We start from the raw sequence: 26,971 nt of genomic DNA on the forward strand, positions 1-26,971 counted from the left end.
TCTGAAGCATCAGAGCTTGGCTGCAGCTGGAGATGGGACACCGAGCAGTGGACCAGTGGCCTGAGAAATTACAGAGGATCTTCTAACTCCCAGCCATGAATCTAGAAAAAGTTTCTTCAAACCTGAAGAAGAACTCTGTGTAAGCTTGAAAGCTTGTCTGTCTCACCAACAGAAGTTGGTCCAATAAAAGATATTACCTCACACATCTTGTCTTGCTCATATGCTCAGGATCACAGAGATTACCAGATTTGGGATCAGGAAGGAATTTTCCCTCAGGTCAGAATGACTGGGATCTTAAGGATTTTTCACCTTCTTCTGCAGCAAAGGGCATGGTTCACCTGCTGGGATCATCTCAAACAATTCTGTGCCACTGCAGGGACCTTGGGTATTGGTGCCATCTTGGTTTCTCCTGTGCTCAGCATGTGACACATAGTTAAATCTCCTGAGGACTGAAATGTTTTGGTCTAACTAAAGTCTCTGGCTTTTATATAGGGATATCTAGATGAAATGTAATATGATGTACAGGAGTTCAGGAAAGATGATCTAATGGACCTTTCTGGCCTTAAACACTATGCAACATTAATCCACAGTGCCTCAGAATTACAGAGATTTCTTTAAATCTGTGCCAATAAATTGTTAGCATAGCATAGTAGGGTTATGGAGAGGCAGTGGTCCAGTGGATAGGGGACTGGGCTGGAAGTCAGGAGACACAGGTGTTACTCCCAGCTCTGCTACTGACCTGCTGTGTAACCTTGGCCATTTTGCATTAGCTCTCTCTCCCTCTATTTCTCCTTCCACCCTTTGCCTGTTTTGTCTTTTCTAGTTAAACTAACATTTTCTCAGGTAGGGACTGTTCCTTACTATATGTTTTTATGATAACTTGCACAATGGGGCCCTGATCTCAGCTGGGGTCTCTATCTGTTACCATAATGCAAATAAATAATAAATAATATGAGAGCCTATACCTGCCACAAAGTAATAGCTTTGTAAGGACTGACCAAGTTACAGTGCTGCTCCAACAGCAACATGACAGTATATGAATTGTCCAGTTATTGAGGACTCATTTTAATATCTTCTCCTAATAAAGTTCTGCTATAAAGGCGAGTGGTGTTTGTATTCCTCTAGTTAATCGTTTTATTAAGAGGGGAACAGTATTCTTAAAGATGATGATAATCCTGGGGAGAAGTGTTAGTGTTCCTCTTAACTGTTCAATATTCATTTATCTAAGTAATTCCTGGAAATATATGACAGTTGGGTTTATGGATAATTAAGTGACTGTAACTTTAGGACCACTCTCATATACTAAAATTAGGGTAAACAGAGAGAATCTACTATTGCATCTTCATTCCTCTAGAAGACTGACCTGCTGTGAATTCTTTCCTAGTCATGCTTACCTTGATCTATGTTGCTTTGAGGGCTGAGAATAGAAGGACTTGATCCCATATCCAGAATCTGCCAAATATCCTGGAGGGAGCTGTGTACTCCAGATGATGACATCCAGGCCTGTTGGGATTGGCTAGTGCTCTCCCTACTGAGTTGCTGCGATTGGTTTGTTTCTGAGGATGTACATTCCTTTTGTTGCCCTGGACTGCAATTTCTAACAGAAGATTCCATTTGAACCTGTGAGAATCAAAACATTCCCTTAAGAGGATATCTACTCTTCAGATGAATGACACATGGAAATTGGATTAATCAAAAGAGCGAGGGGAGAGAGTCAGGGCTGGGAGCTTCTCAGTGAGATAGCTAGATGATTTCAGCAGCTGGGAGACAAGCTGTGTTATTATTTCTAATTTAGACAGGGCATAAGGTGAAAGAGGATGAGCTTGGAACATGGACAGTGTGGTTGGGATACAACTTGTTTAAAATTTGTTTTATAAAATAAAGCTGTATTATAAATACTATTTTGCACTTAATGAATAACTAAAGTAATGAATTTTCAGTGTCTAATACTCATTTTCTAGAAGTTACATAGAACTAAATCACGTTTAAAAGTAGATCAAAAGTAGATCCTGTACTGTACCTGAATCTGTGGTAGTTCCGCTCCCTCACCACCACTACTTGGAACATTTCCACCACTTAACCTCTCTATTGAGCTAGGAAACGTAATCATAGAAGTTAATCTTGAGAAACGTTGTCGCTGTGCATACTGGAGCTCCTATTATGAAAAGAAGCCAGCCTAAATGATTGCACATTTCATTTAACACAGGGATCTACAGATAACCTGCAATGTGTTTTCCTGAACCTCTGGAAAGACTGTATTTACAGGTCAGTTTCTTGTGATTACTGTAAGCACTAGACACATAGCATAGAGATATGAAGTAGGAAATTAAACTACATTATGTACCTAAAGATCAATATTGTGATGACAGGGTAGTTTTCCCTGCACACGGAGTGGCATGTAGTGGTCAGCCCATCCCACTACATGACATGGACCTTTAAAGGTTTGAAACATTCAGTATAAGGACTTAAGGGGGATATAGAGAGGAAGCAGTCCCAGGAATGAATGATGCTTGGGAGGAAATCCCATCACTGTATCTTTAGGGGCCTAGAGCCAGGAGCCTTGCAGACAGGGTGTGGCCAGGTTCCCCTCTCACTCAGTCAATTGGGAATGAGCTGGATTTGAGATGGGGACTAGCATATATGCTAGCTATTCCTTCATAACAGGACAGACACCAGGAAGAGAGGGCTGCCTGCTGGATCCTCTTAGCCTGAAGATTAATTGAGGAAAAAGGGGCCAGCTGAGGAAGCAGCTGGATAAGAGTTTTCAGCTGGTTAAATTATAACCCAGCGCCAAGGAGGAGAGCTGAGCACTCCTATTTAAGTAGAGAGGTAATAACTTTCTGAATTAGCATGAACAGCTGACCAGGACTTTTCTACAGATCCAGTGCAGGGTCAACTGGGGCAACTAACAAGCAAGTCATCCTATGTAGAAAAAATTAATAAATCAGATCCCAGGAAGGAGGCACAAGTTTCTGACTGAAAGAACCCAAGGGGATGCTGAGTGCAATGCACTAGTAGGGCCCCAAGGGGATGTACTCAGGATGCTCACCCCTTGACAACGGCCAAAACTCCACTCCTAATAATTCCTCCCAAACTCTCCACAACCTCCAGGGGAGCTGGAACAATTTTTATAGTTGGGTGTGTGTGTGCTGAGAGCCATGGAACCAAACTGTAAACCCTGTATATAATGAAAACCACTTCAAGCCAGGGGGTACAGCAGCACCCCCAACACCTCTGCAGGAAGAGCTCAGTGCCGGGGAGCACTGCACAAATGCCAAAGTTCTCAGTGCCAAATTGGAGCGGCTCGGCTCTGAGACCTATCTGAGGCCAGCTTCCATGAGGACAACCTTCAGCCTAATGTCTCTGTCTTTTTTAGTGCAGGGTCTGAAGTACCAACAGAACTGGCAGTTGTCCCTCACATGAGTTTCCCCCAAGCACTTTAAGCAGCTGGAGTGCAGGTCACTAACAGGCATAGGTTTGCAACAGCTCTGCCAACCATGGTTTTAAAGCTATGATGACAATTCCCTTTGATTGTCACTGGAATAGTATATGGCTGTTGGTGGATGGATTGAGAGTGAACTTTGTGCCATTGGCATTTGGTAAGTAATTCTACTGAAGATGTGTAAGTCAGAAGAGCTCTAGCTCCCTCTTGCAAAACTGTGCTGGTGCTACAGGGCTGACAGTAGTGAAAAGACAGCAGCTCTGACTCAATGCATATAAAGGACTTATCTGCTGATTCATTAAAGTACACAGAGTGAAATGCCAGCTCCATTGAAGACAATGGCAACCCCCTGACTGACCTCTATAGAGTCAGGATTTCACTCATTCTGTTTTTCTGATTATAACTTCATTTTAAATTAATAAAATCTGACTTTAGCACTCCCTTCTCCAACTTCCTCCCCTCATGCTCCCAGTTTGCATGTTTGAATGTACATGCTATTATAATTATTTGGATGAGTGCACTTTAAAAATCTGTAAATTCCAAGTAAATGTAAACATGTCATATGTTTCCAAATGGACCACAACTATCATTTTAAATCTAAATTTCTTCAAGACAGACATACTCCTCATTTAGGACTGAAATTTTACTATAGTAACATAGAAATGCATCTGAAAAGTTTCTTACGTGAAAAACATTTCCGCTCTGCTCTAGGTTTAGTTAACTCAGAGTCAGCCAATTGGACTTATCACAAATGGTCCAAAAAGGCTTCTGGGCTGAGATCTAGCATGAGAAATTTCAATCTAAGAAGATTCTAGAGAAAGTTATAAGCAACTGAAAATATGGGGTTAGCACGATGTCTCCATAATCTTGTCAGACCCAGTTTTACGGAGGTTATATCATTACCTGTGTGGTAAGCTGGTACTGTAAATGCTCTAAAGCTGAGAATCGATGCTGTGCTTCATGGGCAAGCTCTTTAGGATACAGAGCACCATAAACAGTATGAACAGGGCCCTGTTTAGAGCTAGTGTAATGCTGAAATCCTAAAAAGGAGAGAAAATGAATTATGAAGAGGGAATTTTCTACATTGTCGCTCTTAACTAAAAGAAAATTTCCCCTTCATTTAGGTGCTTACAGTAGTCATAAATGAGTTACAGAACATGGCAGTCGCTCATTGCATAGGGATACAAAGTTGTGTCAGAATTGGCCTAGAAATGTCTTTTCCTACTAGTGATTTTTTTAAACCCTTTTACTAGTAGAATTAAAATCTCTACAATGAAATTCTCTCACATGACCTCAAAATTCATCTTAAGTTTATTCGATAAGGTTATTCTGCTTTCTTCTCCTCTTCCATGAAAATCAAACAATGATTCCCTGAGACGAACAACCTCTTTATAAATACAGAACCAAATTTTCACTCTTATGCAAAGTCTACACTGACACTTTAGCACTAGGTTGTTCTTTACTGAATATCTCCATATCCAAGAGTTACTGACTGGCAAACTCTTTGTTATGTTTTAGCCCAGCACTTTCTGCATTAGGGACAAACTTGCTCTCAATCTCTAGCACAGGAGTGGGCAAACTACGGCCTGCAGGCCAGATCTGACTGTAAGCCATTTTAAGCCAGCCCGAGAACTCCCACTGGGGAGCAGGGTCTGGGGCTTGCCCAGCTCTGGTGCTCCAGCCGGAGCACAGAGTCAAGGGTCACACCACACGGTTCCTGGAAGTTGCAGAATGGCCCTTCTCTGGCACTCCAGCCAGGGAGTAGGGTTGGGGGCTACTCCACACAGCTCCTGGAAGCCACAGCCTGGCTCCCCTCTGGCTCCTACATGCTCCAATGGTCCCCTCCGGTGCTCCAATGGGAACTGCAGGAACGGTGCCTGCAGACAGGGCAGCATGCAGAGTTGCCTGGCTGTGCCTTCACATAGGAGCCAGAGAAGGGACATGACGCTGCTTCTGGGAGCCGCTTGAGGTAAGTGCTGCTCGGATCCTGCAACCTTGTGCCTCCCCCCATGCCCCAACCCCCTGCCCCAGCCCTGATCCCCGTCCCGCCCTCCAGCCGCCTCGATCCCAGCCTGGAGCACACTCCTACACCTCAAACCCCTCATCCCCAGCCCCACCCCAGAGTCTGCACACCCCTAGCCAGAGCCCTTACTGCCTCCTGCACCCTACTCCCTCAACCCAGCCTGAAGCCCCCTCCTGCACCCTGAACTCCTCATTTCTGGTCCCACCCTTGAGCCTGCACTGCCAACCAGAGCCCTTACCCCCACCCACACCCCAACTCCAATTTTCTGAGCATTCATGGCCCGCCATACAATTTCTATTCCCAGATGTGGCCCTTGGGCCAAAAAAGTTTGCCCACCTCTGCATTAGCACCTAATTCTCACATTAGGAACAGAAATGCACTGTCTCAAGGATCAGCCTGCTCCCCGCACTTTACTGTCACACTAAGCCTTGTCTATACTACAGGGGAAATTCAATCTAAGCTATGCAATTTGAGTTACATGAATAGCGTAACTCAAATCGACATAACGTAGATCTACTTACCACAGGTCCCCACTATGCAAAGTCAATGGGAGACGCTCTCCTATCAACTCCCCCTACTCGTCTTGATCTGGTGGAGTCAACGGGAGAGCGACCTGCGTCGATTTAGTGAGTCTTCACTAGACTCGCTAAATCGACCACCGATGCATCAATTGCCACTCACTGATCCCGTGGTAAGTGTAGACAAGCCCATCTGGCTCTCCCCATCTCAAATCCCTGTGATTTACTCTCTCATCACGAACAAAAGCTTATATAGAATGAATTTACCTTCCTTTGATACTACACTAAGTTCTGCTCGAAGTCTGTTTCCCATTTCAATTAGTTGCTGCTTTTCTTGGCTCAGAATAGAGATCTTTCTCACAGCTTCCTTCAGTTTACTCTGCATCTCCTGTGCAGAGCAATTCATACACTGGTGGGGGTCATCGCCTGACCCCACCCCTGACAATTGTTGTCTGAGATCTACAATCTCTTCTTGAAGCCCTTTAATCATTGTATCCTGAAAGGAAGACAGACAGCATAAAAGTTCCTTTAATTTAAGGATAAGGGTAGGATACAAACAATTTTACTTAGAAGTTGGTTGTCCCCCTCAAAAACAAAACAACAAACAGTTGAATGGTAACACTTTCAACTGGAGCCAATACTGGAGCCTATTTTTAGTATTTACATTAGCAATGTAGACTACGTTGTAAATTCAGCGAGGGCCCAAATCACCATCTGAAAAGATTAGAACAGTGGTCTTCATACACTAACATGGAATTCATTACTAGTAAACATAATACCAGACATCTAGGAGGAGGGAAGAAAAAGTGCAGTTATCAACTGGAGAGCAATAAGCCTGAGAAAGATCTTGAGAATGAGAATTCACAGTAGGCAATAAATTAAATGCAAGCTCTTTGTGCAACACTCCAGCACAAAAAAAAGTCATTCTTGGATGTAATATATCACATACCAAAAAAATGATGTTAGAAATTAATGTTGCAAAGCCAAGCACTCAAAAGTTAGAAAATTCCAGAATTAAGTTGACCTGTGCAACCTTAATTTGGCTGACCTGTGCATATGCATGATGAGAGTCTTTAATTACAAGTTCACTTTTTTCTCCCCCTAAAGAGGACACAAATTGGGGTAGTGATAAATAATGAAGAAGACAGGCCACTGATACAGACCTAGGTAATCTGGGCATGAGCAAGGGAACAAAGAATGTAGGTCATACAAAATGGGTGACTATCCTGGGAAGCAGTGGCTCTGAAAAAGATTTGGGAGTCGTGGTGGAGAACCAGCTGAACATGAACTCCCAGTGGAACACTGTGGCCAAAAGGACTAATGTGATTGTTGGATGCATAAACAGGAGACTCTCGAATAGGAGTATAGAGGGTGTTTTAACTCTGTACTTGGCACTGGTGTGATTGCTGTTAGGGTACTGTGTCCAGTTCTGATATCCACAATTCAAGAAGAATGTTGATAAATTGGAGGGCTCAGAGAGGAGCCATGAGAATGATTAAAAGATTAGAAAACATGCCTTATAACTATAGACTCAAGGAGCTCAAACTTATATAGCTTATCAAAGAGAAGGTTAAGGGGTTATTTAATCAGTCTATAAGCACCTGCACATGAGGACTAAATATGTTATAACGAGCAGACAAAGATATAACAAAATCCAGGAGCTGGAAGTTGAAGCTAGACCTATTCAGACTGGACATAATGCATACATTTTAACAGAGTAATTAAACACTGCAACGATTCACCAAGAGTTGTGGTGGCTTCTCCATCAGTGGGAATTTTTAAATCAAGATTGATTTTTTTTTAAAGCTATGCAATTCAAAAGGCATTATTTTGTTGAAGTTCTATGGGTTGCATTATGCAGGGGGCCAGATCAGGTGATCACAATGGTTCCTTCAGGCCTTGGAATCTTTTAAAAAACTGGATCTGTCTCATTCGGTGGACTGGATGGATCGGACTAACTAAATGGGTAGCTATTCACTATTTCTTTTATCCTTACCATTCAATGTGAGGCCTCAAGCTTTACATACTGCGCATCATTTGAACCCTGCATGGAATACAGAATTATTAATTTCATCATAGGCTTTTTAATGACACTCATCCGTGGAGTACTTAAATTCTTCACAAACATTAATTTTTACAACACACCTATTTGGTAAGGTGGTACTATTAGCCCCGTTTTTACAGATGGAGGATTAAGTCACAGAGATTAAAACTAAAATTGTCAAATGTCCACTAATTTTGAATGCCAAAGTTGAGATGCCTAGAACTAAATTACTCAGAGAACTTAGCCTTTTAATAATGTTTTGTATGTTCAAAGCACAGCTACCATTTACTTAATTTACTGAAGTGAATATTCAGTATTTCTACAAATCAGGACCCAGGTGTCTCAAGATATGCACTCGGCAAATAGGAATAAACAGCTTCCACCTGTGAAGAGTTTGGCTTATATGATTGGCTCTGTAAACTGCATGCATGGGGAGGTGAAGACAAGAGTGGGACCCAGAGGGGCACCATGGTGCCCATGATTGGGCCAGGGAAGCAGATAGGAACTGGGGTGACAGGCCAGGGTTGGGAGCAGCTACAGTCTGTCGCTAATGAGAGAAACATGAACTGCAAGGACCCCCTTCCCAGCCTGGAACCAGTTCCCCTGACTCCTGCCAAGTGTCAGTCACTCCTCTCATTCCCCATGCAGAGCACCCACTCTGCTCCCACTTCCCTCTCTCTGCCCTGCAATTCAAACTGTGCGTTTGCCACATCTGATTCATTCTCTGACTATACTTTATCCTGTGCACTGGAGAAGTTGGGAGGTAATGAGGAAAAATAGTATGTGATCATGTAACTAAAGACTGCTTCATAATACATATACACAAGGGAGGCAAATTAAGATTGTTTGTAATTTGCTTAGTTTAAAAAAAAACCTGACAAAATAAATAGAAATTTCTTCATATGGAACCATACTGAGCATGGGACATCAGCAGGACTGGAGCTAACAGTAATTTACAGCTATAGTAAACAACTATTCTGTGTGTGGACCAGCCATTAGCAGGGGAGGAGATACACAATTTGTTACAACTGCAAGGTACAGTGGAAGGTACAGACCTTTTTGCCTCTACTCAGTTCCTATCTGCCATGTCGCATTCTGTCCACTTTCCCCTTTCGTCCTATCCCTGCATAAACTGTCCCTATCCTACTCCGCTACCTCTGTCCCTTCAGCCTGCACCCTCCACACCCTTCCAGTCCTCTTCTCCATATCACTGTATTTGAACAAGTCAGGCTGCTTCCTTCTCCTCATGCTGCCCAGGCACCAGCATGAGAAGCATTGAGAGCACAGGAGAGAGAGTCTCTCTGTTCTCAGTTATGGTGCTGGGTGCCACAACAGTTCTTAACTGCTTGGAGGAGTAACTGTAGGAAATGTCCTGCTCAGCCCCGCCTATTCTGAAGCCTGCCAAACCTTCTGAGCCTGAGGACTAAGTGGGGCCAGCTGAAGGAGCAGCTGACTAAGGCCCTACGGCGGGCTAACGGACACCCTGCTCCAGGAAAGCTGGGGACTCCTTGCTTAAGGAAAGAGCAAACAACTGCCTGACTTACCCAGGCTCTAGGGAAGCAGTACTAGGGTCCAGTGTTCCCTAAAAGGAACAGAGAACTGTGAGTTAAGTCCAGGAGGGGCAAAAGTCTTTGTTTGTGTTAATGTGGGACTGTCGTTGAAGAAAGTGTTTATTTGGGGACTCTGAGTACGCCTGAAGGGAACTGAACATTTATGTGACCTGGCCAGATGGCTATGCCACAGAAGACCTAGAGAGAGGCAACCAACAGGAAGTGGCAACCAAAGGAAAGGGCAAGCAACCACCACACCCAGCCACAAGAGGACGTCAGTTGGAAAGTTGCTTCTGGGCATGTAGGGCTTGCTCAGAAGTTGGATCCCTTGACTATTCATACATGGAAATGCCTGAACATTTTTTTCTGAAACTTTCCCAGACACCCGACAAGGAAAAATTCAGTCCAAATGACGTAACGCTAGGCAGTTATAACAAACCGAACACGGGTTCTTATAACGGAAAAAATTTGGCAACTTTAACTACCAGCACTGCCTATATTTACATACTAAAAATCTATGTTAAAAAGAACATTATTTAAGGTGCAAAGTCAAGCACTTGAAAGTTAGGAAATGGAAAAATTTAGATTGTCCACGCAATCTTAATTCTGCCCCATAGGACATGTGTATTTTGACACAGTCTTTAATTAAATGATCACTTACTATTTTTTCCATAGCATTTGTCTTATTCAGAACAGAGGATGGCCAGTGCTCAAGGAATGAGGCAGCTGTTCAACATTTTTATTGCCATTATTCAATTAATGTCTGTTACCTTATTTACTGCATGCTATCCAATGTCTGAATGAATACAGATTTATTTCACCATGCTCTTTTCCAGAATACTTGACCCCATAGTACTTGAGTGCCTCATAAATATTCATTAATATATCTCCACAATAAATGGTGAGATAGAAGAACAGTGTTATTCCCATTTTACACATGGAGAAACTAAGTCAAAGACTTGACATGAGACCACACAGGGAATAACTGGCAGAGGTGGGTCTGGAACTCTGTCCCTCTGTTCTCATTCCTCCAGAACACTGTCTTACTGCTGGAGGTGCTGAGCCCTCAACAGCTTCCATTGACTTCAGTTGTAGTTGTGAGAGCTCAGTACTTCTACATTCAGTCCCCAGATGTGTCAACCTGGGCAATCAGAAAATGAAGAACACAAACTTAGTGCTCATTGTAGTAGAGAGAAAGCAAGCCAGAGACATGAGGCCTGGTATAAAAGGCCTAGTGATAGAACCAACGCACACAAGGTAAATGGTGGTAACTAACCATATCAGAGGGGCAATATGTAACTTGTTTATATCAGTATATAAAAGGGGCCTTACAGATGGAAATGTCTTTGTCCAGACAAAGGGGGAGCAGAAAGTCCCACCACTCACTGAGCTGAGTGCATTGTAATGGGCATACACATGCTAGTGTACCTGTAGCATGTAGAGAACTCTAAGACATGTTTCATTGACAATAAACCTGGCCATTGGGCAGTTAGATCAAGATCTGCTGTGTCAGCTCTCTGTGCAGAGCTACTGTGGCACACAGAGAGAACCCACACACGCAGCCCACAAAAGACAATAGGCATCTGCCAAGTGACTAGCTCAGCATCACATATGAAGACTGTGGTAGAAGCAGAGATAGAACGGAATTCTCCTGAGTGGCATTCATTTGCCTTAACCATAAACCATCCTTTCTCTTGCTTCCCTCATCTTGATCTTGACACACATTTCAACTTGTAGAACAAATTAGATAGAGATTGTATGAACAGCCTAATTCACTCTATGACCCTGGTTCACTCTCTGAGAACAATCCATCCAACCCTCCCTAACAGGTGTTTCTCAAACCTGCTCTTAAAAATCTTAAACGATGGAGATTCCAAACTACATCGTTAGGCAATTTATTCCAGTGCTTAAGCATCCTGACAGTTAGTGAGTCTTTCCTAATGTCCAGCCTAAACCTCCCTTGCTGCAGTTTAAGCCCATTGCCTCTTGTCCTATCCTCAGAGGTTAGGAAAAATAATTTTTCTCCCTCCTTCTTGTAACAACCTTTTATGTACTTGAAAACTGTTAATATGTCCTCTTTATCTTCTCTTTTCCAGACTAAACAAACAATTTTTTCAATTTTCCTCATAGGTCATGTTACTCAGACTTTAAGGTCAGAAGGGACCATTATGATCATCTAGTCTGACCTCCTGCACAATGCAGGCCACAGAATCTCACCCACCCATTCCTGTAACAAACCCCTAACCTATGTCTGAGTTACTGAAGTCCTCAAATTGTGGTTTGAAGACCTCAAGCTGCAGAGAATCCTCCAGCAAGTGACCCCTGCCCCATGCTGCAGAGGAAGGTGAAAAACCTCCAGGGCCTCTGCCAATCTGCCCTGAAGGAAAATTCCTTCCCGATCCCAAATATGGCAATCGGTTAAACCCTCAGCATGTGGGCAAGACTCAGCCAGCACCCAGGAAAGAATTCTCTGTAGTAACTCAGATCCCAACCCATTTAACATCCCATCACAGACTACTGGGCATATTTACCTGCTGATAATCAAAGATCAATTGCTAAATTAATTGCCAAAATTAGGCTATTCCATCATACCATCCCCTCCATAAACTTATCAAGCTTAGTCTTAAAGCCAGATATGTCTTTTGCCCCCACTACTCCCCTTGGAAGGCTGTTCCAGAACTTCCCTCCTCTAATGGTTAGAAACCTTCGTCTAATTTCAAGTCTAAAACTTCCTAGTGTCCAGTTTATATCCATTTGTTCTTGTGTCCACATTGGTACTAAGCTTAAATAATTCCTCTCCCTCCCTGATATTAATCCCTCTGATATATTTATAAAGAGCAATCATATCTCCCCTCAACCTTCTTTTGGTTAGGCTAAACAAGACAAACTCTTTGAGTCTTTCATAAGACAGGTTTTCATTCCTTGGATCATCCTAGTAGCCCGTTCCAGTTTGAATTCATCCTTCTTAAAGATGGGAGACCAGAACTGCACACAGTATTCCAGATGAGGTCTCACCAGTGCCTTGTACAACGGTACTAACGCCTCCTTATCTTTGCTGGAAATAGCTCGCCTGATGCATCCTAAAACTGCATTAGCTTTTTTAATGGCCATATCACATTGGCGGCTCAGTTATCCTGTGATCAACCAATACTCCGAGGTCCTTCTCCTCCTCTGTTACTTCCAACTGATGTGTCCCCAATTTATAACTAAAATTCTTGCTATTAATCCCTAAATGCATGACCTTGCACTTTTCACTATTAAATTTCATCCTATTACTATTACTTCAGTTTAAAGGGTCATTCAGATCTTCCTGTATGATATCCCGGTCCTTCTCTGTGTTAGCAATACCTCCCAGCTTTGTATCATCCGCAAACTTTATTAGCACATTCCCGCTTTTTGTGCCAAGGTCAGTAATAAAAAGGTTAAATAAGATTGGTCCCAAAACTGATCCCTGAGGAACTCCACTAGTAACCTCATCCTGCTTGCTCATCCAGATTGGTCTACAACTCCTGCCTATGATTTTTTTTCCCCTTTCTTGGGATGCAGGCTTCTGATAGTTTCTGCAACTTTGACTCGAAGTAATTCCAGGCCTCCTCCGCCTTTATATCCACAAGTTCTTCAGTCCAATCCAGTTCCCTAACTAATTTCCTTAATTCTTTGAAGTTAGCCCTTTTGAAATAAAAAACCCTAGTACTAGATCTATTTTTGTTTATCCTTCCATCTAGTTTGAACTGTATTAGCTCATGATCACTTGAACCAAGGTTGTCCTCTACAACCATTTCTTCTATGAGGTCCTCACTACTCACCAAAACCAAATCTAAAATGGCATCCCCTCTTGTTGGTTCTTCTTCAACTACTTGGTGAAGAAATCCATCAGCTATCACATCCAGGAAAATCTGAGCCCTATTATTGTTACTAGCACTTGTCCTCCAGTCTATATCTGGGAAGTTAAATCTCCCATGATCACACAATTCCCATTAGTGTTTACTTCATTAAAAACATTAAAGAGGTCTCTATCCATATCCAAATCAGATCCGGCGGTCTGTAACACACCCCAAGCACTATCTCAGGGGAGGCTCTAGTAGCTCTCTTTCCCAATGTGAGTTTTGCCCAGACAGACTCTGTCTTATCTATTCCATCCCTTCTTATTTCTTTACAGTCTACCTCATCATTGATATACAGTGCTACTCCACCACCTTTGCCTTTATTTCTGTCTTTCCTAAACGGCACATAGCCTTTAATACCTGTACTCCAGTCATGACTACCATTCTACCATGTTTCTGTTATCCCTATAATATCCGGTTTCACTTCCTGCAGCAGTAGCTCTTGTTCCTCCATTTTGTTACCTAGGCTCCTCGCATTAGTGAATAGACATCTTAATTTTTGCTGTTTGGCTTCACTGACATTCTTTACCCAGTTAGGCACAGACATTCTACCACCAGTGTCAACTATTAGACTGGTATCTACACTACCCTTCCTCCTTATGTCCATTCTTCTGCCCATAGCTGTATCCCCTCTTACTTTGTTTTCTTCCCTCTCAATATTAAACTCTGGCGTGGAGATTACCTGGACATCTCCCCCAAATTCCTAGTTTAAAGTTCTCTTAATCAGTTGTGCCAGCCTCCATCCTAGAAGTCTATTTCCCTCCTTACTCAGGTGAAGTCCATCCCGAGAGAACAGTCCTCTGTCCATGAATGCTTCCCAGTGACCGTACATCCCAAAGCCCTCCTTATAGCACCACTGCCTGAGCCATCTGTTGATCTCAATAATCTTGTAACACTCTTGTTGCCGTTCTCTAGGAACAGGCAGAATCTCACTGAAGATCACCTGAGCCTTGATTTCCTTAAGCGTCTTCCCTAGTCTGGCATAGTCTCCCTTGATACGTTCCAGCAAGAATCTAGCCATATCATTCGTTCCCACATGAACGACAATCAACGGATTCTTTCCTGCTCCCGTTAGGATCCTTTTCAGCCGCAGGTCCACATCTTGTATCTTAGCACCCGGCAGACAGCACACCCTTCTGTTCTCCGGATCAGCTCTAGTTACAGGCCTGTCTATTCTTCTCAGTAAGGAGTCTCCAATCACATAGACCTGACTTTTCCTGGTGACAGTGTGATTCTCCGGTCTATCCCCTGCTCCCACTGGCTGCAAGTCCTCTTGATTCCTATTCACCCTTGCAATCCTCCGCAACTCATCCCGTATCCTTCTGGGGCTCATATTTGGTGTTGTCTCCATTGACTCTTCCCCTATGAATCTTCCTCATAGGTCATGTTTTCTAGATCTTTAATCATTTTTTATGCTCTTCTCTGTCTCTCTCCAGTTTGTCCACATCTTTCCTGAAATGTGGCACCCAGAACTGGACACAATACTCCAGTTGAGGCCTAATCAGCCTGATCAGCCTAATCAGAATGGAAGAATTACTTCTTGTGTCCCGCTCACAATACTCCTGTCATAAACAGATAGCTAAGGGTTAATGTCTCTTTCACCTGAAGCACCTGACCAGAGGACCAATCAGGAAACCGGATTTTTTCAACTTTGGGTGGAGGGAATTGAGTGTCTAAGGTCTTTGTTTTCTGGCTGCCTGCCTTCTCTGAGCTTTGGAGAAGTAGTTCTACTTTCTAGTCTTCTGTTTCTAAGTGTAAGGACAAAGAGACCAGATAGTAAGTTCTATGGTTTCTTTTCTTTGGTATTTGCATGAATATAAGTGCTGGAGTGCTTTGATTTGTATTCTTTTTGAATAAGGCTGTTTATTCAATATTCTTTTAAGCAATTGACCCTGTGTTGTATCATCTTAATACAGAGAGAACATTTGTACTTATTTTTCTTTCTTTTTATATAAAGCTTTCTTTTAAGACCTGTTGGAGTTTTTCTTTACTTCAGGGAAATTGAGTCTGTACTCACCAGGGAATTGGTGGGAGGAAGAAATCAAGGGGAGATTTGTGTGTTGGATTGCTAGCCTGACTTTGCATTCCCTCTGGGGGAATAGGAAAGTACTTTTTGTTTCCAGGATTGGGAACAGAGAGGGAGATTCACTCTGTTTGAATTCCCAGAACTTGTGTCTGTGTATCTCTCCAGGAGCACCTGGAGGGGGGAAGGGAAAAAGGATTATTTCCCTTTGTTGTGAGACTCAAGGGATTTGGGTCTTGGGGTCCCCAGGAAAGGTTTTTCAGGGGGACCAGAGTGCCCCAAAACACTCTAATTTTTGGGTGGTGGCAGCAGGTACCAGGTCCAAGCTGGTAACTAAGCTTGGAGGTTTTCATGCTAACCCCCATATTTTGGACGCTAAGGTCCAAATCTGGGACTAAGGTTATTACATGAGTGGCAGCTGGTGGGAGATAGACAGAACCCAGAAGCCAGTAGAAATATTATATTTTTCTTTTCTCTGCTAAGGGCTTTTTAGCAGAGAGAAGCAGTTGGTTTTAAAAGGGAACCAGAGAGAATTTTTTTTTCTGCTCTCTCTCGCAGTTTGTGGCTTGCATGTTAAGGGTCTTTTGTCATGCAATAGCCCTCCCATTAGGACGCAAGTACCGGCACTTATATGCATGCAAATAAAGTGGTTTTTCTGGTTTCCCTTCATTGAACATTAGCTAGAGAGAGAAAGGGAAAAAAGCACTGTTGCTAGGCAGACTTCAGGAGGCAACAGAGAACCTGCAGTTCAGAAGATAAACACCGGAGGGCACCCCAACACAAGAAAACAGGAACCATGACTTCTAAGGCAAAAATTGACGCCGAAGAACAAATCAAAGAAGCTGAACACAGGCGACAGATGGAGATGAAAGAAAAGGAAGAAAGCATCAAACTGGCAGCCTTCCAAAGAGAACAGGCGGCCCAAGAGGCAGCACACAAAAGAAAACTAGAAGAAGAAGAGGTGGCCCACCGCCGAGAAATGGAAAAGCACCGCCGAGAAATGGAAAAGCACCAAAAAGAAATGGAAAAACAACAAAAAGAAATGGAAAAACAACAAAAAGAGAATGAAGAGAAGGAAAAACAGAGAAAACATGAACTGGAATTGGCAAAAGCTGGGCTGCATGTGCCAGCCAACCCTAACAACCCGGTGCCAAATATTGCTCCACAGCACAGGAAATTTCCCACCTACAAGGCAGGTGATGACACCGAGGCCTTCTTGGAAAATTTTGAAAGAGCCTGTCTTGGGTACAAGATCCCCGAAGACCAGTACATGGTAGAATTGAGGTCACAGCTCAGTGGACCTTTAGCAGAGGTGGCAGCTGAAATGCCTAAGCACCAAATGAATGACTATAAACTTTTTCTAACCAAGGCCAGATACAGGATGGGGATAACCCCAGATCATGCCCGTCGGCGCTTCAGAACCCAAAAGTGGAAACCAGAGGTGTCATTTCCCAAACACGCCTACTACATTGCAAAAAACTATGAGGCCTGGCTAACAGGAAACAACATTCAAACCTTGGAAGAACTGAACCTCCTCATACAAATGGAGCAGTTCTTGGATGGTGTTCCTGAAGACATCACGCGGTACATACAAGATGGAAACCCCAAGAATATCGCTGAGGCGGGGGAGATTGGAGCCAAATGGATGGAACTGGCAGAAAGCAAGAAAGCTACTGTCAAGGGGAACGATTACCCCAGGGGGCACACAGACCATAAACCCTACAACCGAGGACAGCCAAAGACCCCACATACCACCCAAGTAAAGCCACAGATACCCTACCCTTCAACCTCACCAGTCTCCAGTAACTCACCTCGGCCCAGTGACCCATCAGATGGAAGATGCTTTAAGTGTAATGAACTGGGACATATCAAGGCCAAGTGTCCCAAGAACACCATGCGAGTGCAATTCATTACACCACCATCACACCAAAGATCCCCAGGCCCGGATGCCTCTCAAATACCCTTGGAGCGAAGGGAAAATTTGAGAGTGGGCGGAAAGAAGGTTACTGCGTGGAGAGACACGGGGGCACAAGTGTCAGCTATCCACCAATCCTTCGTTGACCCCAAATTCATCAACCCAAAGGCCAAAGTTACAATTTACCCCTTCATGTCACAAGCTGTAGACTTGCCTACAGCTCAACTGCCTGTCCAGTACAAAGGCTGGTCAGGAATGTGGACTTTTGCAGTCTATGACAATTATCCTATCCCCATGCTACTGGGGGAAGACTTGGCCAACCAGGTGAGGCGGGCCAAGAGAGTGGGAATGGTTACACGTAGCCAAACCAGGCAAGCTTCCAGACCCATTCCTGTTCCTGAACCGTCCACAGAGGCCCCGTCTGTGTTACCAGAGACCCAGACAGAGGTGGAGGACCCGGATTCCATGCCTACCACTGAAACAGCCACAGCATCTCCAGTCCCAGGCCCGGAACTGGAACAGCAACCAGCACCAGCAAGTGCAACCCCATCTTCAAACTCAACGCCAGAGGGCGCCAGCGAGCCAGAACTGGCAGAAGCACAAGACAGCCATACCCAAAAGGCTCAGCCAGAGCCTGAAATACCCTCAGGTGCACCAGCGGAGAGCGGTACACCAGCAACGGAAACAACCCCATCACCTACATCGCTTCCAGAGGGACCAAGCCCAAGTCCACAGTCTGAGGAAGAACTGGTGACCCCAGCCTCAAGGGAACAGTTCCAGGCTGAGCAGGAAGCGGATGACAGCCTTCAGAAAGCTTGGGCAGCGGCACGGAGCACCCCACCGCCTCTCAGCTCTTCTAATCGATCCCGGTTTGTTATAGACCAAGGACTTTTGTACAAGGAAATTCTTTCTGGTGGACACCGGGAAGAATGGCAGCCGCAAAAACAGTTGGTGGTTCCAACTAAGTACCGGGGGAAGCTCTTAAGCTTAGCCCATGATCATCCCAGTGGCCATGCTGGGGTGAACAGAACCAAGGACCGGTTGGGGAAGTCCTTCCACTGGGAGGGGATGGGCAAGGACGTTGCCAAGTATGTCCGGTCTTGTGAGGTATGCCAAAGAGTGGGTAAGCCTCAAGACCAGGTCAAGGCCCCTCTCCAGCCACTCCCCATAATTGAGGTCCCATTTCAGCGAGTAGCTGTGGATATTCTGGGCCCTTTCCCAAAAAAGACGCCCAGAGGAAAGCAGTACGTACTGACTTTAGTGGACTTTGCTACCCGATGGCCAGAAGCAGTCGCTCTAGGCAACACCAGGGCTAACACTGTGTGCCTGGCCCTAACAGACATCTCTGCCAGGGTAGGTTGGCCCTCTGACATCCTTACAGATTCAGGGTCTAATTTCCTGGCAGGGACCATGGAAAAACTGTGGGAAACTCATGGGGTGAATCACTTGGTTGCCACCCCGTACCACCATCAAACCAATGGCCTGGTGGAAAGGTTCAATGGAACTTTGGGGGCCATGATACGTAAATTCATCAACGAATTCTCCAATAATTGGGACCTAGTGTTGCAGCAGTTACTGTTTGCCTACAGGGCTGTACCACATCCCAGTTTAGGGTTTTCACCGTTTGAACTTGTGTATGGTCACGAGGTTAAGGGGCCATTACAGTTGGTGAAGCAGCAATGGGAGGGGTTTACGCCTTCTTCAGGAACTAACATTCTGGACTTTGTAAGCAACCTACAAAGCACCCTCCGACACTCTTTAGCCCTTGCTAGAGAGAATCTAAAGGATGCTCAGGAAGAGCAAAAGGCCTGGTATGACAGACATGCCAGAGATCGGTCCTTCAAGGTAGGAGACCAGGTTATGGTCTTGAAGGCGCAACAGGCCCATAAGATGGAAGCATCATGGGAAGGGCCCTTCACGGTCCAAGAGCGCCTGGGAGCTGTAAACTACCTCATAGCATTTCCCAATTCCTCACTAAAGCCTAAAGTGTACCATGTTAATTCTCTCAAGCCTTTCTATTCCAGAGACTTACAGGTTTGTCAGTTTACAGTCCAGGGAGATGATGCTGAGTGGCCTGACGGTGTCTACTACGACGGGAAAAAAGACGGTGGCGTGGAAGAGGTGAACCTCTCAACCACCCTGGAACGTCTGCAGCGGCAACAAATCAAGGAGCTGTGCACTAGCTTCGCCCCATTGTTCTCAGCCACCCCAGGACGGACTGAACGGGCATACCACTCCATTGATACAGGTAATGCTCACCCAATCAGAACCCCACCTTACCGAGTGTCTCCTCATGCCCAAGCTGCTATAGAACGGGAGATCCAGAACAGGCTACAGATGGGTATAATCCGCCCATCTACCAGTGCATGGGCATCTCCAGTGGTTCTGGTACCCAAACCAGATGGGGAAATACGCTTTTGCGTGGACTACCGTAAGCTAAATGCGGTAACTCGTCCGGACAACTATCCAATGCCACGCACCGATGAGCTATTGGAGAAGTTGGGACGGGCCCAGTTCATCTCTACAATAGACTTAACCAAGGGGTACTGGCAAGTACCGCTAGATGAACCTGCCAAGGAGAGGTCAGCATTCGTCACCCATGCGGGGGTGTATGAATTCAATGTCCTTCCTTTCGGCCTTCGAAATGCACCCGCCACCTTCCAGAGGCTGGTAGATGGTCTACTAGCTGGACTGGGAGAATTTGCAGTTGCCTACCTCGATGATGTGGCCATTTTTTCGGACTCCTGGCCCGAACACCTACTACACCTGGAAAAGGTCTTTGAGCGCATCAGGCAGGCAGGACTAACTGTTAAGGCCAAAAAGTGTCAAATAGGCCAAAACAGAGTGACTTACCTGGGGCACCAGGTGGGTCGAGGAACCATAAACCCCCTACAGGCCAAGGTGGATGCTATCCAAAAGTGGCCTGTCCCAAGGTCAAAGAAACAGGTCCAATCCTTCTTAGGCTTGGCCGGATACTACAGGCGATTTGTACCACACTACAGCCAAATCGCTGCCCCATTGACCGACCTGACCAAAAAGACCCAGCCAAATGCAGTTAAGTGGACTGATGAGTGTCAAAAGGCCTTTACTCAACTTAAGGCAACGCTCATGTCTGACCCTGTGCTCAGGGCCCCGGATTTTGACAAGCCATTCCTAGTAACCACAGATGCATCTGAGCGTGGTATAGGAGCGGTGCTCATGCAGGAAGCAACAGATCACAACTTCCATCCTGTCGTGTTTCTCAGCAAGAAACTGTCTGAGAGGGAAAGTCACTGGTCAGTCAGTGAAAAGGAATGCTATGCCATTGTGTACGCCCTGGAAAAGCTACGCCCATATGTTTGGGGACGGCGGTTCCAACTACAAACTGACCATGCTGCACTAAAGTGGCTTCATACTGCCAAGGGGAACAACAAGAAACTTCTTCGTTGGAGTTTAGCTCTCCAAGATTTTGATTTTGAAATTCAACACATCACAGGAGCTTCTAATAAAGTTGCTGATACACTCTCCCGTGAGAGTTTCCCAGAATTCAGTAGTTAAAAAGTGTTCTTAAAATGTAGAAGTCTGTTAGTTATATACTTAGGAGTATATGTAAAGGTGTATGTGTTTTATTAATCTGTTTATTTTCAAGTTCTAGAAGGAAATCGCCGCCAGTGAGCTTCCCCACTGTCTGCAATTTGGGGGGCGTGTCATAAACAGATAGCTAAGGGTTAATGTCTCTTTCACCTGAAGCACCTGACCAGAGGACCAATCAGGAAACCGGATTTTTTCAACTTTGGGTGGAGGGAATTGAGTGTCTAAGGTCTTTGTTTTCTGGCTGCCTGCCTTCTCTGAGCTTTGGAGAAGTAGTTCTACTTTCTAGTCTTCTGTTTCTAAGTGTAAGGACAAAGAGATCAGATAGTAAGTTCTATGGTTTCTTTTCTTTGGTATTTGCATGAATATAAGTGCTGGAGTGCTTTGATTTGTATTCTTTTTGAATAAGGCTGTTTATTCAATATTCTTTTAAGCAATTGACCCTGTGTTGTATCATCTTAATACAGAGAGAACATTTGTACTTATTTTTCTTTCTTTTTATATAAAGCTTTCTTTTAAGACCTGTTGGAGTTTTTCTTTACTTCAGGGAAATTGAGTCTGTACTCACCAGGGAATTGGTGGGAGGAAGAAATCAAGGGGAGATTTGTGTGTTGGATTGCTAGCCTGACTTTGCATTCCCTCTGGGGGAATAGGAAAGTACTTTTTGTTTCCAGGATTGGGAACAGAGAGGGAGATTCACTCTGTTTGAATTCCCAGAACTTGTGTCTGTGTATCTCTCCAGGAGCACCTGGAGGGGGGAAGGGAAAAAGGATTATTTCCCTTTGTTGTGAGACTCAAGGGATTTGGGTCTTGGGGTCCCCAGGAAAGGTTTTTCAGGGGGACCAGAGTGCCCCAAAACACTCTAATTTTTGGGTGGTGGCAGCAGGTACCAGGTCCAAGCTGGTAACTAAGCTTGGAGGTTTTCATGCTAACCCCCATATTTTGGACGCTAAGGTCCAAATCTGGGACTAAGGTTATTACAACTCCTGCTAATCAGAATGGAAGAATTACTTCTTGTATCTCGCTCACAATACTCCTGCCAATACATCCCAGAATGATGTTTGGTTTTTGAGCAACAGTGTTACACTGTTGACTCATATTTAGCTTGTGGTCCACTATGACCCCTAGATCCCTTTCCACAGTTGTTCTTCCTAGGTTGTCATTTCCCATTTTGTATGTGTGCAACTGATTGTTCTTCCCTAAATGGAGTATGTTGTATTTGTCCTTGTGGAATTTCATCCTATATACTTCAGACCATTTCTCCAGTTTGTCCAGATCATTTTGAATTATAATTCTATTCTCCAAAGCAATTGCAATCCCTCCCACCTGGCAAACTTTATAAGTGTAAAGTTATAAAGGTCCTCATACAATACCAGCCTTCTCCTGCTGCCAAGACTAACCACATTAGCTTGCAACAGGAGAAGGTTGGTATCCTCGATGGCAGGGGCATGTGCAAGGGCAGGCAAACAGGGGTGCAGGCCTCCCCAATCAGCAGGGGCACAGAACTCCTCTGGGGCAGGGGCTGGGAGAGCAAACTCCTCTGGCCTTAGGGCTGCGAAGGGAAGGAGGGAGAGCCAGCTCCACCAGCCCCGGGAATACTGGGGGAGAAGTCAGAGCTAGCTCCACCTGCTGTAGCAGGAGAGCCAGCTCCTCATCCCTGGGCCAGGGTGGGAGATGACAATCCCCCCCCTCCCCACACACACACACACAGGGCCGGAGGAAAGCAAGGGAGAGCCAGCTCCACCAGTGCTGTGGCCGTGGTGGGGAGAGCCAACTCTTCCAGCCATGGAGAGTGGGAAGAGGCAGCTCCTCCAGCCATGGGGGGCACAGAAATTGCCCCTCCAAAAACAGCCAAGTTTTTATTCCTGGGCATGCCGCTGCTCCGGGAAAGGGAATAGTCACTGAAATCAAGTACTGGGTCTGGCAGGAGACTGGCCTGGCTCTCTTCCCTCTCCCCCTGGAAGATGGAGGAAGTTTTTTCCTTATGTAGTGCCCCTGAGGGAATAAGGGTCACTGAGACCATGTGCTGTGACACGGGGGCAGGGGAAGCCTGGCCTGGCTCCCTCTCTCTTCGTGGGCAACCTTCCCCACGTGTTGTCCCCAGAAGGGTGATGGACCTTGTGTGGTTTCTCAGGGGAGCCTGGCCGGCCTTTCTCTCACCACTTTCAGAGGGCTGTCTGCTCCCTGGGTTCCCAGTACCATGCTGCTACTTCTCTGGTGGTGGCATGAGCCTAGTCTTAAATTAGAATGTTCAAATTCAGCTATTTTGGCATGCTGACAATGCAAATGACAGAAGGCAAATAGTGATTTTAAAAAGTTTATACTTCAGGCAAGCCTGAGCAGAATTTCATAGAATGAAGAAAAGGCACATCCATGGCCTCAGGGCTTCCTCCGTACTGAATTTAAAAGCTTGCTGCAAAAAATGGAGATGTTAAAACTTCTAAAAAAAAAATCACAATCTTTTATAATGGAAAGTGTTAGAAAACTTTAATATAGGGATTACAACCAACTCCCATGGCAACTTAAAAATGTAATTTTTAAAAATGCATTTGATTACTGAGTTCTATATAGGGAGCCCTATTTTATGTATATATAGCTTCAGGTATATATGTATTAGCAATACTACAAAGTGAAATAAAAAAGGTGCAAGACTGGAGGATAAAATATATATGAAGAGAGTCAGAAGGAATTATAAAGTGAAAATACAGCATGTATAATTAAGTTGTAACTCACAAGGGTGATGTAAAAGACTGCCCTTTCTTATCTGGCCCCCGTCATTTGACTTTGGTCAGGATTACAAAAGATTATGCCCTATTATATAGTAGGATCAATATCTACTAACTGCAGAGGTTACCACTGCAGCTTGGACTGGCCAATTGGAACTTTGCTTGAAGAACCAGTCCCTATCCTGGTGGTCTTCACTGTTCAGTCCTCCACTCACAACGCCATTGGTCCCTATACTAAATGAACTGAGCATCTTATCAGAACTGCACTGCAACAGACTAGGGACCGAATGGCTAGGCAGCAGTACTGCAGAAAAGGACCCAGGGGTAACAGTGGACGAGAAGCTGGATGAGTCGACAGTATGCCCTTGTTGCCAAGAAGGCTAATGGCATTTTGGGCTGTATAAGTAGGGGCACTGCCAGCAGATTGAGGGACATGATCATTCCCCTCTATTTGACATTGGTGAGGCCTCATCTGGAGTACTGTGTCCAGTTTTGGGCCCCATACTACAAGAAAGAAGTTTGAAAATTGGAGAGAGTCCAGCGGAGGGCAACAAAATTTATTAGGGGGCTGGAGCACATGACTTGTCAGGAGAGGCTGAGAGAACTGGGATTGTTTAGTCTTCAGAAGAGAAGAATAAGGAGAGATTTGATAGCTGCTTTCAACTGCCTGAAAGGGGGTTCCAAAGAGGATGGATCTAGACTGTTCTCAGTGGTACCAGTTGACAGAACAAGGAGTAATGGTCTCAAGTTGCAGTGGGGGAGGTTTAGGTTGGATATTAGGAAAAACTTTCACTAGGAGGGTGATAAAGCACTGGAATGGGTTACCTAGGGAAGTGGTGGAATCTCCTTAGAGGTTTTTAAGGTCAGGCTTGACAAAGCCCTGGCTGGGATGATTTAGTTGGGGATTGATCCTGCTTTGAGCAGAGGGTTGGACTAGATGATCTCCTGAGGTTCCTTCCAACCCTGATATTCTATGAACTCTGTTTGTTCTGTTTTGGACAGAATGAGCTGATCACTAATCAGGGCTCTCATCTTGCTCAACCTAAAGATGTCTCCCTGAGCCACTGCAGAGCTCTAACCTTTAGCCTATTCCAGTCCTCTGAAGTGTGGGAAGAATACCATTTGATGGCTCCTTTCCTGTCTTGAGGCGAGGAAGGGTGATGCTTCTTATAGTTCTGCTCCTCTCCTTGCCTCCAAGGAAGAGGGGAAGAATCTTCTAGCACCAGGTATATCCCAATTAAAAGACCAAGAAAGAGGAAGTTGGTGGATAACCCTTTCTTCAGACTACCTGAATCCTCCCCCGCGCTTTGTGCCGCACTTGCAGGCTGAGGGAAAGACAATTGAGAATCAGCAGGTGATCAGGTTGTCTGTAACAAGTGAGTGAGTCCCTTACTCTTCCCACTTTACTGGGGAAGATAGAGACAGTGGATTAAGAATGAATGTCAAAAGATGGCACATGGATAACTGGGCAAATGAGTGATAGGAGAAAGCAATAGTAAGCACATGATGAAGGAGTTGCAGTAGCAAGTAACAGGTATGGCATATGTCATTGTGAATGATGGATGATAGTGATGGGAGGGAATGGAAAAGGCCAGGGCAACAGAAAATGAGTGACTGATGGGGTGGGAAGAAATGGTGAGAGAAGAGGGAGAAGCAGGGAGGAATGAAGGGAAAGGTGGAAAGGTTAAGAATGGAGAAGAGGAGGGTGGGGTAACAAGTAAAAAAAGAGAAAATGAGGCACAGGCCCAAAGAACATAAGAACATGGGGAAGAAGGAAGAGACCACAGGGAAAGAAAGAGGAACAACAACACTCAGTATTTATGTAGCATTTTATATTAGCAAAGCGCTTTGCAAATATTAATTAATGCTTGCAACTGCACTGGGTCAGTATTACCTGCCCAACTGTTATCCTTAGAGATACGCTGCTCATGTCCATTCCAAGTAGGTGTGTGTGTTCTCTGTGAGTGCATTGCGTGCACAGTCGCTGGAAGGTTTGTCCCCTCGTGGTACCACTTGGGTTCGCTAAGGGGCCCTCTGGAGTTGCACCTTCACGGTGCCACGTATAGGGCCCTGCTGACCCACCACCCCTCCAGCTTCTTCTTGTCAGATTACTCCGACAGAGGGGAAGATGGGTGGGTCTTGGAAAGGACATGACCAGAAAGCACATTGTTTGGTCAGCAGTATACACTTGGACTGAGGTTGAGATGGAAATAGGAGACAGACTTGTTGAAAGTCTCTGGGTAAGGATAAAAAGGGTAAAAAACAAGAGTGATGTCATGGTAGGGGTCTGCTACAGACCACGTAACCAGGAAGAAGAGATGGATGATGCTTTTTTTTAAACAACCAACAAAATCATTCAAAGCACAGGACTTGGTGGTGATGGCGGACTTCAACTACCCAGACATCTGTTGGGAAAAATCACACAGCAGGACACACATTATCCAACAAAGTACTTGGGATGTACTGGAGACAATTTTTAATGTCAGAAGGTGGAGAAAGCTACGAGGGGAGAGGCTGTTCTAGATTTGATTTTTGACAAATAGGGAGGAACTGGTTGAGAATTTGAAAGTGGAAGGCAACTTGGGTGAAAGTGACCATGAAATGATAGAGTTCATGATTCCAAGGAATAGTAGGCGGGAGAACAGCAAAATAAAGATAATGGATTTCAAGAAAGCAGACTTTAGCAAGCTCAGGGAGTTGGTAGGTAAGATCCCATGGGAAGCAAGTCTAAGGGTGTCATAGCATTCCCTCTCAGATCTGAACCTTATAGTTCAGAAAATGAGATACTAGCACCTGAATCATCTAAGCTTAATTACCAGCTTAGATCTGATAGCACTGCCACCACTCAAAAACATAGTGTTTTGGGGCACTCTGACCTCCCCAATCTTCCCTGGGGACCCCAAGAACCCAGATCCCTTGGGTTCTTAAAACAAGGAGAAATAAACCATTCCCCCACCTTTCCCCTTCCCAGAATTTCCCTCCCTGGGCTATCCTGAGAGATACTGATCCAACCTCTTAATTCACTATACAGAGAAGCATCTCCCTTCCCTTCCGCAAAGAGGCAAAGAGATTCAAGGAAAACAGAGAGAGATTCTATCTCCCCCCTCCCGTCTCCCCCACCCGTCCTGGTGCGTTATCCCAATCCCCTGGAATAAAACAAGGGAAACAAGAAAAAAAAAATCAATCAGGTTCTCTAAAAGAAATCTTTTAATAAAAGAAAGGAAAAAGTAAAGAATTATCTCTGTAACTTCAAGATGTAAATATTACAGGGTCCTA

The 26,971-nt window shown here is 44.7% G+C and overlaps 1 protein-coding gene across 8 annotated transcripts in view; it reads right to left on the reverse strand.

Annotated features, from left to right (window-relative positions):
* The window catches only part of CCDC57 (coiled-coil domain containing 57), a 147,468-nt gene that overhangs the window by 33,907 nt on the left and 86,590 nt on the right, over window positions 1-26,971 (reverse strand). For 5 of the 8 annotated variants that reach the window (XM_050919922.1, XM_050919925.1, XM_050919926.1 and 2 more), the window contains 4 exons: window positions 6,251-6,479; window positions 4,346-4,482; window positions 2,021-2,155; window positions 1,395-1,620 (listed from right to left, as the gene is read on the reverse strand). In XM_050919922.1, coding sequence (XP_050775879.1) covers window positions 1,395-1,620; window positions 2,021-2,155; window positions 4,346-4,482; window positions 6,251-6,479 — 727 coding nt within the window. The remainder of the gene's footprint in view (window positions 1-1,394; window positions 1,621-2,020; window positions 2,156-4,345; window positions 4,483-6,250; window positions 6,480-26,971) is intronic. The other 3 variants (XM_050919928.1, XM_050919929.1, XM_050919924.1) reach the window with 2 other exon arrangements.

Source organism: Gopherus flavomarginatus, chromosome 12 (assembly GCF_025201925.1).
Source record: "Gopherus flavomarginatus isolate rGopFla2 chromosome 12, rGopFla2.mat.asm, whole genome shotgun sequence".
Taxonomy (NCBI): Eukaryota; Metazoa; Chordata; order Testudines; family Testudinidae; genus Gopherus; species Gopherus flavomarginatus.